This window comes from Drosophila suzukii, chromosome 3 (genome assembly GCF_043229965.1).
Source record: "Drosophila suzukii chromosome 3, CBGP_Dsuzu_IsoJpt1.0, whole genome shotgun sequence".
NCBI lineage: Eukaryota > Metazoa > Arthropoda > Insecta > Diptera > Drosophilidae > Drosophila > Drosophila suzukii.
In genome coordinates this window covers 66,065,673-66,086,638 of record NC_092082.1, presented here as the reverse complement: position 1 = coordinate 66,086,638, position 20,966 = coordinate 66,065,673, and the positions used below count along the sequence as shown (strand labels likewise).

General features: G+C 38.1%; 2 protein-coding genes across 22 annotated transcripts in view; one reads left to right on the top strand and one right to left on the bottom strand.

Moving 5' to 3' along the window:
- The window catches only part of LOC108016087 (proteoglycan 4), a 34,966-nt gene extending 21,210 nt beyond the window's left edge, over window positions 1–13,756 (top strand). For 5 of the 13 annotated variants that reach the window (XM_065866940.2, XM_065866937.2, XM_065866939.2 and 2 more), the window contains exons 6-16: window positions 306–621; window positions 2,900–2,960; window positions 3,237–3,519; window positions 4,022–4,140; window positions 4,362–4,540; window positions 4,607–4,780; window positions 6,185–6,322; window positions 7,529–8,092; window positions 9,785–10,006; window positions 10,178–10,291; window positions 10,756–13,756. In XM_065866940.2, the coding sequence (XP_065723012.2) occupies window positions 306–621; window positions 2,900–2,960; window positions 3,237–3,519; window positions 4,022–4,140; window positions 4,362–4,540; window positions 4,607–4,780; window positions 6,185–6,322; window positions 7,529–8,092; window positions 9,785–10,006; window positions 10,178–10,291; window positions 10,756–11,033 (2,448 nt within the window). In that variant the 3' untranslated portion in view covers window positions 11,034–13,756. Of the gene's footprint in view, window positions 1–305; window positions 622–2,899; window positions 2,961–3,236; window positions 3,520–4,021; window positions 4,141–4,361; window positions 4,541–4,606; window positions 4,781–6,184; window positions 6,323–7,528; window positions 8,093–9,784; window positions 10,007–10,177; window positions 10,723–10,755 lie in introns of those variants that run through there. The other 8 variants (XM_065866944.2, XM_065866951.2, XM_065866942.2 and 5 more) reach the window with 7 other exon arrangements.
- Window positions 13,757–14,378: 622 nt separating this feature from the next.
- The window catches only part of LOC108013811 (diacylglycerol kinase eta), a 44,147-nt gene continuing 37,559 nt past the window's right edge, over window positions 14,379–20,966 (bottom strand). For 5 of the 9 annotated variants that reach the window (XM_065866927.2, XM_065866925.2, XM_065866928.2 and 2 more), the window contains 4 exons: window positions 19,645–19,767; window positions 18,561–18,771; window positions 17,290–18,485; window positions 14,379–16,978 (listed from right to left, as the gene is read on the bottom strand). In XM_065866927.2, the coding sequence (XP_065722999.2) occupies window positions 16,670–16,978; window positions 17,290–18,485; window positions 18,561–18,771; window positions 19,645–19,767 (1,839 nt within the window). In that variant the 3' untranslated portion in view covers window positions 14,379–16,669. The remainder of the gene's footprint in view (window positions 16,979–17,289; window positions 18,486–18,560; window positions 18,772–19,644; window positions 19,768–20,966) is intronic. The other 4 variants (XM_065866934.2, XM_065866931.2, XM_065866932.2 and 1 more) reach the window with 1 other exon arrangement.

The following is a 20,966-nucleotide window of genomic DNA, read 5'->3' as shown; positions in this document are numbered from 1 at the left end:
CTTGTATTGTGTGTATTTCTTCTCTTCTCGTTCTCTGTTTCTCCACCTATGACTAACCCGGTCTCTTCTTCTCTATGTTAACTGTGCTCTGATCGTCCCCATAAAACCCGAACAAATATGAAAACCAACCCAACTTAACCATAATTAATAATTATATATTTAAACCTATCCTACAATGCGACATTGCAATGCTTTTTTCTCGTTCTCGTTCTCTTTTCTCGTTCTCGTTCTCATTCTCTTTTATGTGAAACCCTAACCCCCGAAAACCCTTTTTCGTTGTGTGATTCTGCTCTTCTCTTTCGCAGGCGGGTGAGTCAAATGGGCTATTGAAAAAGACCATCTCTAAATTGAGCACTGAGTACCGCCTGCAATTCGTTTGGCCCACTGTCCGACGGATTAAGGGCGGCGGCGAGGCGACGTCTAGGGCCGCTGCCGGCGATTATCCGAGAAAGTCCATATCGCTGGGCGCCCTTCGGTCCGGCGGCCAAAGTCACAGTCACACCCAAAACCAGAGTCAGAGTCTGACCCAAACCCAGAATGGTCACACACATCACACGATGATGGGTGGCGGTGCCGGCTTGCCCACGGTGCATAAAAAACGTACAACAAATCAGAAAGAAGGTGCGACAACAAATTGTCGTCGCTAAGCATTTATTTAACATACTTAACAACCAAAAAAACCAAAAAAAAAAAATATATGAAACAAACGAAACATTTCCTACTAGCGCATAGTTTCTTTCAACTATTATATGTAATACTAAAACTAATTTTTAAACAATCCAAAAGAGCGAGCGTACTAAAATGAGTTTACATTTGATTTTTAATTAATCGTTTCTTTACTTAACCAACCTAACAAACTAATTCACGGCAGATTGCGTAACATTTTGTTTACTAACCTACGTAACTGTTGAGATTTGTTTATTTTTCAAGATTTTTAAATGAAAATTTGTGCCGTGGCAGCAGCATTGAGCCAAAAAAGCAAAAATCAATAGAAAAGTGTTGAATAGTGTTGGTAAATGAACGTAGCCTAAACGATTTTTTCTCCTCTCACCGCTGCCATATTAAAAATGCTAATTTGCCACCAAGCAATCAGTCGAATTCCAAATCAAGTTTTTTATGTACACGTCGTCGTAACTTTTCGCTTACCTTTATAATCGTACTCGAACCTATAAATATGTATACTACAGTGCTCAAAACTAAGATAGATATTTCCTAGAATAATTATCTCGAACATTTTCGTATAATTTTCCCTTTCTTTCCGTACGTACAAGCCAATGTTTCGTTGAACGCTTTTGTAAACTAATGATTATTTTGATTTCAAGCAGTTAGCAAACTTTTACCGTCTTTAAAATCTATTTCATATAGAACGAAATTATGCTAAATTCCTTTCCAAAAACATAAAAACCAAACCCGAAACTAAAAAGGTTGAACATACATATTCAAGAATATCTTTTTAGCCAAAAGCTGACGTAAGTGTTGAACTAAATTTAATGTTTATTAGTGCTAAACCAATACAATTTCTTTTACTGCCGAGCGTAAAATTGCGTTGATCAATCAAAAATTGATGGGATTATGCCCGGTTCGTGCCCATTCCCATTCCCATCCTCATCGGAAATGCAGAACCCACTAACACGCTGTGTCAATGCAATTTTACGTGACGAATTGATGAATTGAAAATAGCCAAGTGTAGTATGAGCATGTTGTGGCCGCAGGTTGTGTGATAAATTCCGTTTTCATTTCGATTGAGCGTAGGAGTTGTTGCATAAGTTGCCTAAGTTTCGTTGCATGTGTGAAACGACAACAACCAATCGAAATTACTTTAGTGTCATGCATTAAACCAGACAACCATTAATCAATCAGTCAACACGGCATCAACTCTTTGTCTACCGTCCACGTATCATCCGCTAGGTGAATTGGCCAACTTAGTGTGGGGTTAGTTCAGGCCGTGGGCAGTAAATATGAATACAACTTTTCCAAATACTAACAAAATTTACAGTTCAAGCAAAGCGCATAGGTAAGGCAAATGGAGACGGAAACAAACAAAATAAAACGACATTAAAATAGAATAAATTTAAATTTAACCCCTCTATTTATATGCTAAATCGTTAAGTGCATCTGCATCTCAGTGGCAATTAGTGGCTTCAATTGCAAAACGCTTTTGTCTTGCCTTTAACCCTTGTGCGACGCCTTGAGCTTCCAGCGAAGAGCTTCCATAGTGTACAAATTGGATGTAGTGCTTACAAAAACAAAAAAAAAACAAAAAAAATATCAAACAACTAAATAATATGAATTATCCAACGCTGCATTCAACTCGAATTGTAAACACATATTTTATATAAGAAAAGAATACAATAATTGGTCTGAATTTCGTTCTATATTCCAAACAAAAGTTACCCAAAATTGTTCAAACATACCCCCAGAAACTACCAGGAAACCATACCAAACACGCTTCAACCAAAGCATTCAACATCGTTTTCGGTTCTGAACTCAATGCCAAAAACACAGTTTGATTTTCATTTCAAAGTTTTCATTTAGCATTCCCTTCACCTGAGTAAAAGCTGACCACCCACAAACTAACCACCCAACCACACCCACCGAACCACCACCCACCAAGGCGCTGCTTCCGGCTCATTTATTTGCTGTACAATAATATGAAATCACCTTCTCCTTAACCCTGAGTTCAAATTTAGCGTAATCGAGACACTCTGCAAAAGAAAACCTAACCTTTGTTTCCACCCTTTTGGCCTTTAGTTTCCTACTGCATTTTCTACAATTGAATTATACTTTCCCTTATCTTAATGTACCCACTGATACTGATGCCAGACATCAGCCAGAATCTGTATAAAGCTATCGATCGACTTGGATTGCAGCATTAAATTTCGTATCTGTGTGCTTTCAGCTACTCTACATGAGTTGGAGCCCTTGGTTAGCGATACGGATGATAGAAAAACGCACGAGAAGTATGAACATTTGATTAACCTAGCCCTCAAACCGATTTGCTCATAGCTTCTGCCATTCTCATTCAGTCAGTGATGTCCTTCATTAGCCCACCCGAAAGTGCAGCATCACCCATATAAGAAAAAAATAACAATCAGAACCCACATTCATCCGCACCTGCATGTTGCAAGTGTTGCATGCTGCAGCCATCGAGAAGCACAGCAGTTCCCCTTGAATATCAGACTCTTTAAAAGCACATTACCATTTCGATTAGCTAACGATTCCCTCGATCCTTGCAGACAAGTGACCATTGTGGAGCGCAAGACCACCTCGCGTCCCTTCTCGCAGGCCATCGACCAGGAGCGCCTGAACCACTTCATCACGAAAAAGGAGAACTACGGCTTCGCCGACGCCGCCGTGGCCGCCGCAGTCCTCAAGGACGAGGTGGACAACCGGCAGCAGGCCGCCGAATCCGGCCAGGTGGTGGTCATGAACGGCTCCGCCCCGCCGCACTCTAAACCGAATTTGGATTTGTGGTTCAAGGAGATGGTTGAGCTGCGCAAAAAGGCCGGCGAATACAAGGTGAGGTTAAGCTCTGTGATTATCATCAGAAGAATCTGTAATGGCTATCAATTCAAAGTTATTTATATTCTGTTGTTTCTAATTTGTAGTACTGTTCCTTTTTTAATTTGTAAGCCTAGCCACGATTAAAAATACCGCCATTTATTATATATTTCTATTTTCAAAAACATATTATCGTTATTCCTTAAACGAGTTTTTTCAGCTCATACTTTTGTTTGATTTTAAGTTTTTGCAGAATGTTCAATAACAAGTAGTAAAAGAAAAACTACAAAAATAAACAGGTTCTTTTAAAATTCTCCATAGTATTTTAATACCTCTAATAAATTATGTTGTCTGCAATTTATTATATTTAGAATGGAAAGAAAATATTTTTTACTGATATTCCATACTGCATTTTATGACTTTTTTACATTTTATTAAAGTTTAATTTATTTGTTCATAATTAATTAATGTTTTAATTTATTTTACTCTAACGTTTTATATACCATTTTATTTATTTCAGTGTCGCGGCTGGGGCATAGAAATCGATCCGGAGTTGTACAAGAAACAGAAGGATCTGTGGGATCAGGTTTCCAAGCGCAGCTCACTTTCAGCACTTTCCCTAGCTTCGACTGTTCATAGGTAAACTTATTTTTAAATATTAATTAAAATACAATACTATCAGCCTTTGAAAATATTATAAAATTTTAAGTGCCAAATACTTGTTCAAAGTAAACAGCGAATAACTGTAGCCATTAAAAGCTGTTTGTATTGAATTTACATTTTAGTGATGTCATGTAAAGTAATTTTAGTTTTTTAAAGTAAACAAGTAATAAATAATTAATTTCGTTGTACTCTGCTAGACCCATTACAAAGGAGGAGAAGGAACAGGAGAACAATAAGAAATCCACTCCATTGCAAAAGGCCCAGAAGCCACGAGTTCCTGGCCAAGCCTTTTTGATTGATAATAAGGATGAGATTTCAGCACTGCCAGCACGCTTTAGCAATATACGTCATCACCTTGAACGCACCACAGGTCCGGGTGAGTAGTTGAAGTATAAGTGGAGCAGTCCAGGTTAATTCTTCATATTTTCCGATTTTTCCCCAGATGTGGAGGAGGGAGCTTTGCTGCCCTCGCCAACGCGCGAGAAACTGATGCCGGCCATTACCAAGCGGGAATCGGAGTCTCAGCGCGGAAGTCCCAAGAAGACCGCCTTATCCAGGCACGGATCGCCTCAGAAGGGCAGTCCCCAAAAGGGCAGCCCCAAGAAGGTCCTCAAAAGTGAGTAATTCCACGCTTTAATGCCGACCCCCAGCAGAAGATACACAGAAAGAATGCATATACTCCGATTTCAATTCCAAAGTTAACCATATCCGAATAGCAAATTTACTCCTAAGCAACTATGACACAAGTACACAAAATGCACTCACCAATAGAGTTACAAGTTCGGGAACAGAACAGAACAATTGTACACGCTCCAACAATAAGTATACGCCCCGTTATCAATGACTTGATTTGGTTTCCTATGATTTCCGTTTTGCCATAGTTTGCTCAACTGCTTCAACCGTTTGATTTGCATTTTTCCCTCCGAGAGTCGAAGGAGTCGACTCGATTTTCATCCTTGACGAGTGCACCGAAGACTTGTTGGGCTATGAGATTTGTGCACATTCTTAATGTAGTTTCTTGTTACTTACAATTGCCCATTTTTATCGAGGGTTTGCGTTTTGAAATCGGTTGAAAGTTGCATTTCATGTTACTCACTTAAGACATGTTTTGTAGAAACCCCTCTAAGAACTATTTATGTCTATCTCCATCAGCCATCATAAACTAAGATTAATTTATTAGGGTGGACAATGAGAAGGATTATCCCCCATAGTCATCCATTCATATTGCTTATATATATAATTTCGGTGTTCTGGGCTAATGAATGTATGAGTGTGCCAGGCTGTAAATAAGTTTGAATAGTAGCTGTATATTGCTATGCATAGGGATTAGCTTGTTAAAGGTTTAAATTGTGTACAATTTGGGTGTTTATTTTATGTGGATAACAAAAATTAAATTTATCATAATGGAGGATTAATTTCGGTCTTCTTCCTTAACTGGTTTTGTGAGACTAACTCGATTATGAAAAAGCTTAGACCACAGAGTATAAGGTTTCTTTAGGTTTATATCTGTATCTATTGTTTTTGCTTAGACATTCGTAGGAAAAAACTTGAGAACTAGTGAGCACCAACTACATATAATTGGACACGATTTTGCCTTTTGATGAAATGTGGTCCTGCTAATAGTCGGATATTTAAAATAGTATTAGTCTCGGCTACAGCCGAAAAGTGTAGGGTTTAAAATACAGTTTTAAGAAGAATTTTTTTTCGGACCCTTAAGTTGTAGCGCATCTCCACGAAATCTTGTACAATATTTCACTTGAAACACCCACACAAATATCACCAGTAGAATGGGCTCGCACCCAGCCCAACACATCGAATATGAAATTCTCTTGCTAAATGCGAACTTAAATTAAAACATACAAATCGTACTTCTATCATCAATCAAACCGCCACCACCACCAACCAACCATACAACAAAATCTCGAAAAATAACGAAACAAACGAAATGCAAAAACCAAAATCGCAAACCGAAAACCGAACCATCCTCATCCGTATCCGTGTCCATGTGCGTGCTGTTCAGCCCGGTCGCAATCGGCGGGTCCGGGCGTTGCTGAGAATGAGTCACCGAAGCGCCAGATCCGGTCGGCGAGTCAGGCGCCCAGCAGCCGCAAAAAGACGCCGACAACCGGAAGCGGAAGCGAGCGCAAGGCACGCCCATGTAAGTAGCCATTTTGGAGGAGGCAAACCCACAGATCCCCCAGCCAAATACCTGAAACTCGAGTCTGTTCAGTTGATGGAACGATGCGATGCGTTCATTGCCTTATTTATTTAGTCCTAGTTTGCATATGTCATGTGTTAATTAGATTGCGTTCCGATTTGATCTTTCGTTGCCTTAATTTGGTTTTATTTGCCGGATTTTTTCCTAGTTTAGTTAGTTTTTACCGATCTCACCTCCAGTTTGTACGTTCTTCCAAAATCCAAAACGTATTTCGAACGACCATCTAGTTGAGTGTCTAATGAAACTAGTAAAAACATAGTTAAAAACGATTTACTTTTGGGTTTTAAACATTTGTTAGTTTAGTCTCTGGTCATGCAGTTACATTTTTGGTTCTTTATTCTCATTCGTTACCCACTTGAGTTTCCATCACTGTTCTCTCTGTAATGCAGCGTTTGATTGGTCTTTCGAGTACATTAAAATCTATAGTTTAGCATGTTGAGTGAACCGTTACTAACAAAATTCAATAACCGATTAACAAACCAACTAAAACAATAAACCAATTAAACTTATCTGTAAGTAAGTAAAAGTAATACTAACAATTCCAGTTTAGTGTTGTGTCTAATCCGTTCCAGTTTTAATTTGTATTCAGTTATCCTTCTACTAACTTTAAGTGTAACTCTGTTGGCTTACATCCCGAATATCTGTAACATATATTTATAATATAAACTTTGTGCGTCAAAGCTAACCAACTACCCATTTAATGTACTTAACTCCTCATTGGGTTTCGTTTTCCGGTAAGTCCTGTTCCTGAATTTAGGGCCATAAAGCCAACATTGTGTTCTCCTTTCGAAAGCTGCAAATTAAAGATAACACTAGCTTGATTTAAGTAGACTAACTCCTTGAAATTGTTAACACAACTAACCAAAAGAAAGTTGGAACGCCACTAATAGCATTTCATATTTCATTTATTAAGCTCTTAATTTCTTTCAAACTTTTTCTTTGGGACATTTTTAAGCTTTTGCTTTGATTGCATTCTCGACTTCTCGTCACAAACCAAATAAAACATTTTTAATGAAAATACATTTAATAATTTTTTTTTACGTGCGTTTTGTTTTCGGTACAAAAAAATGTAAAAAACTTTGAAAAACGACAACCAAAAATCATCGTAAAACAAAAAAAAACCGAAAACTGCTTACGTTCTTATAGCCACCCTATCCACAACATTCCAATCCCGCATTAAAAGTAGTTCCCTGCCACCGCCCAACGGTAGAGTAGCCTCAGCGCCGCCAGCAACTGCAGCAGCAGCAGCAGCAACCCGAGCAGCAACCGCAGCAACATCAGCAGCTAAATCAGCATTAAACGCTAATCAGCCTCATGCTAATCAATCACAATCATCACAAGCCAAGAGCGGCAGCGGCAAATTTCCAAAACCATCGGCAACATCCGCCCAGCAACAGCAGCAACAGCAAATGCGTAAGAAAGACAAAGATAGATCGAATAGTAGTTGCATTGGCAGTGGTAGTCATGTTGGTGCTGGTAGCGGTAGTCAAGCAAATAGTGTCAAGCATCTGCAGAATAAGCAAAAGCAACAACAACTACAGCAGCAACAGCAACAGCAAAAGCAACAACAACAACAGCAACCGCAGCAGCAACACGATGTTGCAGCAGCAACTGCAGCAGCAGCAACATCGGCTCAAAACCCAACCCGGCCTGCAACCATCAACATCAAACGGCTCACGGTACCAGGTCAGGATAGAAAATTGGCTGAAAGTGAGTAAAGTTTCACCGAAAACTTGAACAAAAACAAAAATCTCTTCAATAAACCCAAACTAAACAAAAAATAAACCCATTAAAAAAAGTAAAAATACACGGAAAATGCTGTAAAATGACATCTGATGCGCGAAATGTTTGTGTTGCAACTTTTGTAAAACCCAATCTATCAAAAAAAGAACTCTTAAAACGCTATTAATAATTAAGCATTTTACACCTTGGTCAAAACTGTTCGTCCACAATTAGTGAAAAGTGATTAAGCTTATGATTTACCAATTGGCATCATCGATTAGATAAACGTATGTGTGTTTTTTTTTCTATTGACAAAGCCAAGTGGAATTATGTGTATTTATAGATTGGACCTAGAAATTGTACAAAATTGTAGTTTGATTTGTATAGAAATTATCGTTATTCCACTGGCCGCCTGTTCTTAAAATGCAAATTAAAAATCACCCAGAAAAGTACGAAAATGAAATTCAAAATTCTTAATTGCTGGATATTGTGGGTACACCCAAAGAGCAAAATGCGTTGTTATTAAATGTTAGTTGTTGTTGTAATCAATGTTTGTAAATGTTGTATATCAACCGTCTGTCTATAGTTATGTATCTGTATAAGCAATTGTAATTGAATACTCTGTTCATGTGCGTCTCATAATTTGTAGATTTTCGTAGTGTTTCATTACTCTGAATCACTTCTCTATATACCCAATTTTTTTCTTATTTATGTACATATGTAAAGTTGGTAGCATTTATATCCTTCTCATTAATGACTATATGTGTTGAGTTTTATTTTTAAACATAACATAATCTACAAAAAAAACTTTTCCACTGACACTAATAATAAATAAAAGTGCCGGGACATTTAAAATAACTTATTTAAGTTATAGTTACACTAGAAGAAAGTCATTAGTTAGGGGTTAGTTTAATAATTATGAGGGACGAGTAAAGCATTTTTGAAAACATCAATTCAATACCTTACCATTTATAGTTAGCCATTTTTCCTTTACTAATCTTTTATTATGACAAATTCAGAAGATAGTTGAGTAGTGTTCGTATTTCTCGGAGTCCATTTTAAAGTGCCAGGTATAAACTTACTAATTTTGCCAGCTGTCGTCGACGCCTTGGTTGTTGCCTGCCCAAAAACATTCACCGATAAAAAAATAACCAGACAAGTTCTACACCAGAATTTCTTACAGCAATACCAATTTATTCAAACATAAAAGTATTATTAGTTTTATTACTCCTCTTCGCATTTACATGTTGCGTGTCTGTTTGTGTATTTGTGGCATGCTGTTTCTCATGTTGTGCGCTTTATAAAATTTAAAAAAATTATGAAAAGAAGAAAATTCATTTGGTTCTACTAACAATTTGTTGCCTTTTAAGCTTCTGGCTTAATATACTTATGTTGACTAAGTTTCCTTCAGTTTTTGGTTACCAAACTAAGTTACAAATACAAATCTTTATTTCGGTTTTATGTTACAACTACTAACCAGTAAAACTCAAACACAAAATTTGCTTACCGAAAAAAGGAAAAATCCAAAAAAAATATATGAAGATCAACAGCTGCGGCAGCATAATGAAATAACTCAAACATAAAATGCGCCTATAATCAAGTTAATTTCATAACGCATATCCCCGAAACCAACATGAATTGCCATTGATAAATGCTCTTGGATATTTTCCCCACCAACAGACGATGGCGAGGATGGTCGTGAGACTGCCATTTCCATTTCCAGCTGCAGCCCCCAGCCTCCAGTGCCGGAAGTGCCTGAGGAGCCCCTGGTGAAGTCCCCACCAGAACCGACCCGGGTCAAGTCCCCGGAGCAGATCATAATGCGCTCTCCCGATCCAGTCAACTGGACGGTGCCCCTAGACACTGGCAAAACCTTTACGGTTACGCAGAATGTCAAAGATGGTAAAGTAAATCTAGGATGGTAGTACACTTCGTTTGGATATCCCTTGAAAATTGGATACATTGCCGTAAAAGTCGTAAAATTTGCCAGGTGCATCCATTTTTTCTGCCTACGAAGTGTATCACTGTCTTACCTCAAACGTACTTTAATTAATTTGACTATTTTTTCTGCAGGGGAGAACTATAGCCGACCTCAGAGCGAGATAAAAGCGTCGACACCGGTGGAGAAGCCCCCACCGCCACCACAATCGGCACCGCCACAACTAACCGAACAGGCTAAAATGGACGGTAAGCCATTAAGCACGCTTCAATAAAAAACGCAAAACTTCCATACCAAAAGCATCAGCAAAACCAAATGAAGTCGACAAACAAAACAAAACCAGAAAACCAAAAAAAAAGTCAAATCGCTTTTACAAATATTTATATATTAACTCGTATTTAAATATATGTATCTGTATATGTATATGTATGTATCGCTACTCACAAACATCATCAAGAAATCCAAAAATCGAATCATCGTTAGCCAAAAACCAAAACCAAAAAACCACACCAGCAAATCAAGCCAATCTCGATAGGCGTAAATATAAAAAGCAAAGTTCCCCCTCTCTGTATCGAGCCAAAAGCAAATTGTGCAAGCCAATGCAATCACATAGCGTACCCGAAACCGTAGATCCTTGCGTAACATAACGAAACACTATTTCCAAAACTATCTCCCCCTCCCCCCACCCTCTCGACCACTGCCATACCGCCAGCCTGGAAGTCCTGCAGTCCAACCACCAGTGCCGCGATCTACGGCAAAACGCTGACGCCCCATGCCACGCCCACCGGCCAGCCGGGCGGGGCGGTGCGGTGCACTGCCGCCCAGGACCAGCCGCCCCAGCAGCCGGATCCTGCGATGTCGTCCTCCTCGTCGACGGGCACGGCCACGGCCTCCACCGCCCGGACCACTGCCGCCGAGGTCCTGGAGAGGGCACGCGACCGATTCGATCGATTCTGGGGCAGCAGCGCCAGCAAGGAGGAGAGCGTCTAGATCCTAGATCCGCATACTAGATCCTAGATCCTAGATCAGGTACTCAGTGCTTTTCAAGTGCAAAATGTATTCCCCAGGGCAGCTAGTTGGCCCTCGAAAGCAAGCAATTATGATACGTAATAGACGTTATGCAATACCTAATCATATACACCATCTATCCTATCTAAGAGCCTGATTCCACGGCGACACATTTTTCTAATCCAAAATGTTTTTTTTTTAAATAATATTTATAAAGCAACAAGTCCGAATTAAGATTTTGATTATAAAATTTGTTATATCGTACCTATTTGAGACTTAAGATTAAAAAACAGTTCCTTAGTAAATGTCTAAATAAGTTTGAATGAAATTTTAGTTCACTTTAATCTTATATCCAAATTTTATTTTGTTTAATTTAGTAAATTTAAAATTAAAGATTACTATTTTTTTACATAATTATAATTCAAACCTTATTGGGCGCAAAACTTTGTGGAAAAGTTTGAAGTTCTACTAATAAATCTTAAGTGATGGAAAAATGTGTCGTCATGTAAGCGGTATTTAAGGAAAGTCCCGTTTCGACTTGGCTTGATCTTGATCGTAATGTTAAATTCGCTTTTGGTTTCCAAGTTAAAGTGCTGCAAGCAAATCTAATCAGGCCAAATGTCATCTAACGACACGAGCATTACACCAAAAATTTATTTATGTAAGACACTTTCACTGCCTCTACCCAAACAGAATACAAAATCAAACCAACGTTGTATAATTTGCAATTGACCCAGAGAACTTTGCAATATTTCGACATCATCCAATCATAAAAAAATAAATATTTAAATGGGACAAACATCACCGCAAAGACCCGTCCAAAAAGTGAGGCCATTCGACAAGAGATATACTCACATTTTTGTAACTTTCATTAGTTGAGCAACCAAGCCGTATATTTGGGTAATGCATAAGGTGATCTAAGCTAAACCGCTGATCCGTCAAATACCAAAAGTTGATAATAGATTTTGCACATGAATTACAAAAGGGAAAAATACCAAATACGACAACATGATGTTAAGTATAATTTAAGATACATTTTGGCTAATAAAAACGTAAGGCGAATGATGGTTAAAACAAAGCAACACCACACAGAAAACACCAGTAAAATATACTAATACTACACAGAAAATGCGAAAAAATGACATTATGCTTTGAAAAGCTGTGAAACTAGTTTCAGACATGCCTACATTTCTTATATAACTATTACGTGTATGTGAAAATAGTCGAGAAACAAAAAAGGAAAAAAAATGATCAAACAAAATGGTAAAGACCTAATCGATTTAAACATGTTTTGAGTAAAGTTAGCGCTAAAATGATTAAAACAAATGCTTCCCGAAGGGCAATAGCTTTGAGAAAGTTGATGTAATTTGTACAAGCATTTTGTTGGATTCTGTTTCTCATACCTCTCAGTGTAGACAGTGTTTCAGTACAAACTTATTACCAATTAAAACTCAGTTTGGCAGAAACTTTTCTTTCCCGTAGGTGAACTGCTTGAATGTTAAACCTTTCTAAAAAATAAAGAAATAAGACAAAATCGTGTAAGCTGAAGTTAAAATTTCATTACCCATACGTTGTGTGATTAACTTCAGTATTGAGCTTAATTGTTGCTTGCCTATATATATTTTAATATAAAACTCAAAATAAGTAAACAAAAAAATTAAGAAGGGAAATAACGCCACTTCAATGGTATTTATTACAGTTGAGTATTTTTTATATGTTTTTCATGAATGGACCCGTTTGTTAGTTGAAATCGATGAGTTGATCACTGAATCTTATAAATAGTTACCGATTATAATGCATATTATCAAGTGCCCCTGACAGAAATTGTTTATTACGCTCAGTCCTAGTATTGTCACCGATTCGATCCAGTCAAATGCATTAGTTAGAAATAAATAATAAGAACAACTAACTAAACTCTGGCAATCTCTAAAATCCCCTAAAAAGATTAAATGAAACAAACAGGAAATGCACATTCACATACACAAAGAAAACTATATTTCCAGTTACAGTTTGATAAAAAACAAAAATAACACAACCGAATGGTAGACTCTTGAACTCATTTAGTTTTAAATATCGTACTTAACAAATTTTAGGCAACTTTAATATGAATCTACTTAAGAACGAACTTGATATATATTCTAGCTTGTTTACAAAAGGATATGAAATGATTAATAAGGCAGAAAAAGAAAACCCTAACAAATTATACTCCCAAAACGATTCCAAAATAGGCGCACGACAAAGGCTTTTTCTTCAAAAACAATGAAAAGGAAAAATCGATTTTTATAAACACTTATATGAAAGTCAAAACAATAAATATTTTCAATTTTCGGTTCACCTGCAAAATATAAAATGACACCAATCAATTAAACAAATTTTAAAAAATTGACTTTCACGCCTAAATGCGCCTACAATTTTAATGAATTAAAAGAAAGCCTCATATGAAATACAAAAAAATCAATAACAATACAACCAAATTGATAATTTTTTCTGAATTGTCATAAAAAGGCACACCAAATAGCCTTCATAGAAATGCTAAATAACACGATATAATATAATTATAAATTAACTTTGAAAAAAGTGGCCGAATCATATGAAAGAGGACTAATTGAAAAAATAAAATAGAAACCGAAAAAACAAGTGATGGTATAATGATTATAACATTGTATGAATCGAATAAATGAAAAATGCATATAAACGTTTTAAAACCCTTGTTTTGATATGGATATAATCTTGGAATTATGTTGGTATCCTTCAGAAACACGATCTTAATTGATTCAACTCTTATATTTTTCACAAGAAAGAACGATATAGTAATGTGCCTCGTATATAGTAAATTAAAAAAAGTATAGTATTCGATACTTAAGTAAAGGGAGCGCAAGGGAGATGGAGATGTGCAAAAAGCAAAGGTACTATTTCGAAGATTGTAGGGCGCCACCTAGCGGCGATTACAACATTTGGTTACAACCTCTTAATGAATGGTTCAATTACGACAATTTGTGGGTAGAGCGGGGAAAACTTATTTAGGTTAATCGATAGGTATTGACGAAACCAATACATTTCAGATGAAATTTTAGTTTTTGCAATACAACTGACGGCGTCACAGTTTTGGGCGACTTGTGGACGTAAGAGAGGGCGTGGCACCCTACTGAAAAACACTCCTATCTAAAAGCATAACTTAATAGCTCTTATAGTTTGGAACCAACATGGCAAGATTACTTTACTTTATGGGGCCGAAAACGCTGCCGTTTGCCTGTTACATACTTTTCCCAGAATATAATATACCCTTTTACTCTACGAGTAACGTGTGTGAAAATAAAACGAATAAGCTTTGTTTTGTTTTGCTTTTATTATTGCTGTTATTAGGTTTTTCTTAAAGAAAATGTTTTCTATTATATTTTATGTATTATGCTTAATAGGAAATGTTGTTGCTTTATAATTTGCTTTTTACTTAACTGTATTATCGATTTTGTTGTTGTCATCAAGAGATAGTTCTGCACAGACAGGTTTTACACTTGCTACTTTTTTCTAGGGTTTGGGAAATAGGTAGTTTGAAATTACATTACTGAGATATATTGTAAAATATTTATTGCTGGTAAATGGTTTTCATAGGCATTACCTATTTGCTGATTGTAGACGAACTATTTATAAGACTTTACAGTTGATGTTTCATTGCACTTCACGAATTACGTTATGTTCATTTTGCTGATCTTTGTAGACTTTTATTACAGAAATGTAGAAAGCTGTTATCACAGTTTTTTTAAAAATAACATAAAATCAATGAAGGCTAATTAGAGGTGGTACATGGAAAAACCGAAGAAATTTAAACTTTCTGTGGGGATGCGAAATGCCGATCAGATTTTTCCATTAAATATATAAATTAAATATACAATTGTCTTACGATTTTGTTTAATTTTGGTTTTAATTACATTAAAGTTTGCTCGAAAATACATGTGTCGAAAAATTTTCGAAAAAATGTGTCCTCAATTTTTAACATTGTATTTATGTTTTTTATCTATTATGAAAAAGGATACCATTCCATTTATAAATATCCTTCATTTTTTATGTTTTATCTAGGTTACTCATAAGCGTAAATAGTTTCTCAAATATGTGTCAAAATATCCAGAAATTATAGGATTGCTACTGGTGCTTTTGGAAAATAAGTTCGTGGTAGGATCACAACAAATCAATCGAGTTGGTCTGGGCTCATTTATACTTATATATCAAAAAATATAATTTATAGACTTCGCTCAAGTGATTTGTTATAGACTAAGCTCGCCTACCGCAGTGCCATTTCAAAAACTCACTCAACTGGAGGCAACTTGAGCAAACATTTGAGGTGGGCCAAAACAGATCAGATCAGTGGACTGCTAAACCTACTCATATGCAGCTATATTTATATATTCGTATTTAGATAGAGAGATAGAGTAACATAATTGATCAAATCGAAAGTTGACGTTTATAAAAAATTTAGCACAATTTCGTTCCTAACACTTAAACGTTTTGGATAAAAGGGGTTGGATTCGCTTAAATGTAAACAATTAAAAGGATTACCAAAAAGGTTCCGAACACCGGAATTCCGTGTTCCAATGCTAGCTAAGATTATACCATATGCGTATATAAAGTACCAAATAAATTTTTCGGGGCCCCAGCATCCGGCACCAAGACCCCAAGGTTCTAACCTAAACTTATCTTGAAAAAACGTCGCGGACTTAACAACTAAATTCATTTAAATAAACAAGTTAGAGTTGCTTTTGGTTACCACAAAAATGACACGTTTAACAGACTTTTCTTTACTGCAATTACGAGAGTTAGCTCCCGACCTTGCATTAACATTAGCATCATTTCGATTTAACAATAGTGGGGAAACATTTAAATGTAGTTTCGAATATCTTTTTTAGGTATATGTATAAGTATATTTTATATAATGTTTACATTGGATTGGGGCTGCAGTTTTTTTTGTTAAGGTTTTGTAAAATTTAAATTGCTTATAAATTTAGAATCGATTTCATTGGTTAAGTCGGTTACTTGCGTTTTTATTTGGATTCATTAGCTTTCTTTTGGGAATGGGATCTGGGATTTCTTTAATATAAGCGTAAGTTGAAGGGTAAACACTTAATATCTAACTGCAGTTATCGGCTTTGTTAAGTTTTCGCTTGTGCCACTACGTTTAAATTCGTTTAACTGCCAATTTGTTGTGTTCTTCAAGTTGACATACGTATACGAAAAAACAAAAGTCAATTTTAAGTGCTTTTCGTTTTTATCTCGATTTACATGGCTAGGAGCTGAAAAAATTTACAATTCTCTGCCAATCAATAGTTGTATATCGAGTTAATTTGTCGGAGAGTAGTCAGTTAGACTTAAATATGTTAGAGTATCGTTCGTGTCATCTTAGTTTCCATTGAAGATTTTCCTTCTTCATTCGCTCAATCCGTTCCCCTTTCATTTGTGAAGTTAGCTAAGCTAGCCTATAAATTAGTGATTGTTGTATGCATTTTTGTCCCATAACTTTACGTTCCCAGTAATCGCTTACAACTCAATATATTCCCCCTTCATCTCTAAGAGCGCGATTCGAAGACTATCTTTTTGTACTAGCCGGTATCGGAGTCCCAACGGAAAGCCTAGTTCTCGCTGAGATCCTTGATGGCCTGCAGTATACGCTTGACGTGGCCCACCTTGACCACGCCCAGATCCTTGAGGTCGCGCCTGCCCAGGGTGAGCAGCTCCTTGCCCCGAATGTCGTTCTTCAGGAAGCTGTCCACGTACTCGGACAACTGCATCGTCTCCAGCCAGGTGACCACTTCGTTCACGCTCCAGTTGTTGGCCGCCTCGCGGGTGTTAGTCAAAGGTGGCTTAAACGCCTGCTGGCCGGCGGTCGAGCCAGAGCGTAGTCTCACCCAGAAGGGTCGTGACTTCCGGCGGCCATCGGACTGCGAAAGAGAAATATATTTCTAAATAAGAAAAAAATTCTCACAAATGTGCAGATAATTATATCAAACACTAAATAATTTTAAAAATTATAAATATTTATAACAAAGAAAAAGTTGTTTTAATTCTTTTTTTACTAACATCCTTAGTCATTTAATAAGAAGCTTCCTTCTACTTTAATGATTTATTAAGAGCTTTTGTAAGAATGATATATGTTAAACACTACGAACGCTACTTTAACGGGACTCTTTAGATAGGTCGTGTAATATGTTTTCCTTCTTATACTGATATGGCGAAATATTTTCCCACTCACCTCCTCGTTGGGCGCCAAAACATTGAAGTAGGCCCTCAGCTTGCCGTCGATGCACTTTTGCACGGAGCACTTCTTCAGCTCCATCTCCATGTTGGCCAAAGCCGCGCTGAGCTTGGTCTCCAGATCCTCGCGGAGAATCAAGCTGTGACCTCGATCGCGGAGCAGGGTGCAGGCATCGTCATACAGTTGTCGCGACGAGTCAATGACCTCCACCAACTTGGTGCGTAGCGAAGGACCTTCGAGCAGCTTTCCCTGCGGATGGATGGACTCCAGGGCCTCACTGGCTCGACAGGCCACCTCGTAGAGATCGTGTTGCAGAGCCGGATGCGAAATGATCAGGAACTTGACCCACTTGACCAGCGAGCTTACGGCCTCGATGAAGTTGAGGAGTACGTAGCACTCGCGTTCGGAGATCACCTCGTCGGTGGAGATGGCGTGCTCCGAAGCTGTTGAGGATGCATCCCTTTGGATGGAGATGCTGTGCTGGCGCTGCTTCTCCTGCCAGCTCTTCAACGAAAGCTCCAAGCTCCTGTTCCGGCACAACATCTGCACTCGGTTCTTGTGCAGGATGCGGATCATTCCCGGTGGCTGCAGCCAGGCCTCACCGTCCACCTGGATGGGTATCTCCTCGTCGCCCAGGATATTGATCTGCACGCTCTGGCACTGGGCGATCCGATGGTGTTGAAGATTGATCAGCCGCGAGGCCGCCATCTGGACGGATCCGAAGACAGCCACCACTTCGAGGACACGATCATCAAAGCTGGGGGGCAGAAATATATCATCCTTCTTGCTGCTGCCCCAGAAATTAGTGCCGCCCATGAAGCTGGGTATGTTCAGGATCACGATTCCCTGCAGCTCCGGCAACGGAATTCTCTGACCATCGCACTCCAGCTGCACCCGCTGCTCCAGATTCTTGCAGGTCTTTTGCAGGAGCTGCTTGGATCCCAATACTCCATACCACATGTAGTTGCGGGCCCGAGATCGACACTTCTCCGGATGCTCCTCCCGCTTGTTGTGGAAGTCCAACGAGATCTTGGCATCGATGCCGATGCCAAAGTAATTGTTCATCACGCACTTCTCATGGTAGCCGGCCAGGAGGGTCTCATCCGGATCCATTAGAGGACTGACAGCGGCGCAGAGCGTATCGGCATTGGCCAAAAGACATTTGGATATGAAACCACCGCCATTGGATAGGTCTGGAGAAAAGATCATCAATTTATGAAAGTGTAACAATGAAAATTTATGGGAATTAGGGATGAAGTGATCCTTACTTGGCCAGTTGGGCAGTCGCACCAGGGGATTGATTATGGGCAACTTCCGACCGGTCTCCTCGGTGGGCGTTTTCTCCTTGTCCTTGCCACCTTTCTCCTCCTTGTCCTTATCTCCCGAAGCCAAGTGATCGAAGCCAAATAGAGTGGAGCCCATGAACAAGCTCGACTTGGAACCCTTGAGGGTCTGAAGATTCGGAAGTGCTTCGTTCGGCTGCAAGAAAGAGGTTTCGATTAGTCGCGGAAGTCAAAAATCCTGACAAGTTGAGTACGTGTCAAAGAGCAACCGGAAAGTCAGCACTAACTACGATACAAAGAAACATGTGGATGTGATCGAGTGTGGCTCTGTGTGGGTGAGTGTGCCAGTGTTGGGTGACTTGCATATACGGCGCAGGGTTGGTAAGTACTTTTCGAGGGACAGAGCGAGAGAGAGAGGAACAGAGGCGGAGTGAGTGTGAGTAAGGCAGAGCATAGGAGACAGCGCACTACGTAAAACCAACAAATCAATTGAAATTATAGATGGTCGGGTATTAAGCAGAAGCTACGTGTGTCTGTTGTTTTCGTTTAGGTGTTGTTTAACAGAGGTGTTTACTTATTGGTTACTTTGCAACACTACTCAAAAGCGAACTGACGCAGGTGCTGAGGATCTGCAACTGGCACTTCAAAGAGACGCTTTGTACAGAGGGATTATTAATTTTTATGACTGTTGGGGACCCATTGCAAATCGGTTAGTAATAATTTTAAATATAAAAAAATAATATACGTAAGATATATAGGATTTAATGGCGTTAGATAAGTTTTAGACGGACAATACCAAGAAAGTTCTTAGGTCAAAGAATGTGCTATTGGATAAGTACATTTCGTAGGATAAGCATGTATAAATTTTGAATTTGTAACAGGTCCACTTCGGTTAGTCCGAAGATTTTACTCTATTAGTCGCTTTTCCAGATATTTGGGTTTGCTGGGGAGTTTAAACATCGAACGAACGAAGGAACGCAGAAACGGTTTGGGATCAGAACAGGGAGAGTGGGGAGGGGCCGGTGCCCGAGCACTTGGAACTCCACCCCGGATTTTTGGACTGGCTTACCAGAGGAATCAGCGGCCTGATAAGCGCCAGGGTGGCCAGGCGAATATCTGGCTCGGCCACCACAAAGAACCGAACACTGAACAATCCGTAGCCGCGCTTCGTTGCGATCTTTTGGTTTTTCTTCTAAGAAAATGTATTTAGAATGACCTTGCTTTTAGAAATCGTGTTTAGTTCTGTATGTTATCCATTTACAATGTGTGAATATTAATATTTAATTACACTCAACTGTTTTGGGCTGTATAGTGTCTTTGTAGTGTAGATTTGTAGTGTTGGTTAAGAATATATAAAACAAAAGCTCATATAGTTGAATGAATTTTGAAATACGTACCAATTGTTTTTGTGCTTTTGTAAATCATATACATGGTTGTTTTATACGGTTTTATTTTGTAGTGGTTTAAACAACTGTTAACTGTCTAAATTAACTAAGATAACTTAGGAGTACGGTGGAAAATAATAATCGTAAAAACAAAAAGGAAACATCTAGTACAGTTTCATATCATTTTAAATTATTGGCGAAAAGTTGTAACTTTATTTTCCAACAATTAGAACTCTCAAATAAACTAAACGAATAACAAAACGTTGATTTCGTTTAGTTTTTACTTTACACCAAATTACAAACTGCCCTTTAATTTACCCTTTTAATGAACTCTCCGAACTCGTACGAAATGTTTCCAAACAAATTAATACTGCGTAAGCTGCAAACTAAAAGTACGTGAGTACCTGGAACAGAATCCAGATTTTTTACAGAACTCCCTGGTGGTTGGTGGTTGACTGGGAATTACTTTTACGAACCATTACCTACAGTCGCTGTTGTTAGTGTGTGGCTGTATGAGAGCTGCATTCTGCACTTGCATTTGCACTTGACACCAATTGCTCGCCTGACACAATCAAAACTCAAGAACTTCGCAATTGCCGACGATGCGGTGCCAATTTGGATTGAACATATCGCACGCACTTAACTGAAGTAGCACAACTCGAAATGGTTTATTGAAGTGCCTTGAGGCTTTACAAATAATATACATTTCAAATTAGCTGTATGATATTTTATTGCAGCTTTCTCCAATTGTAAATCTATTTGTTGTGGTTGAGTAACCATATTATGATTTGAATAAAGCTCTTGATATTCTTATTTTTGAGTGTATCTGCCATTCTTAATTATATTAAAATATTAAATTCATTTAATTTCGACAAGAAAATGTTGTGAAATATAAATAAAAATGCAATTCAACGTGTCTAAAAGTATGCGGCTCATAAAGGATAGTCGTCTCTCTGAATGAAGTAATTTAACTTCTGAGTGTAACATACATATATTGTCGAATACT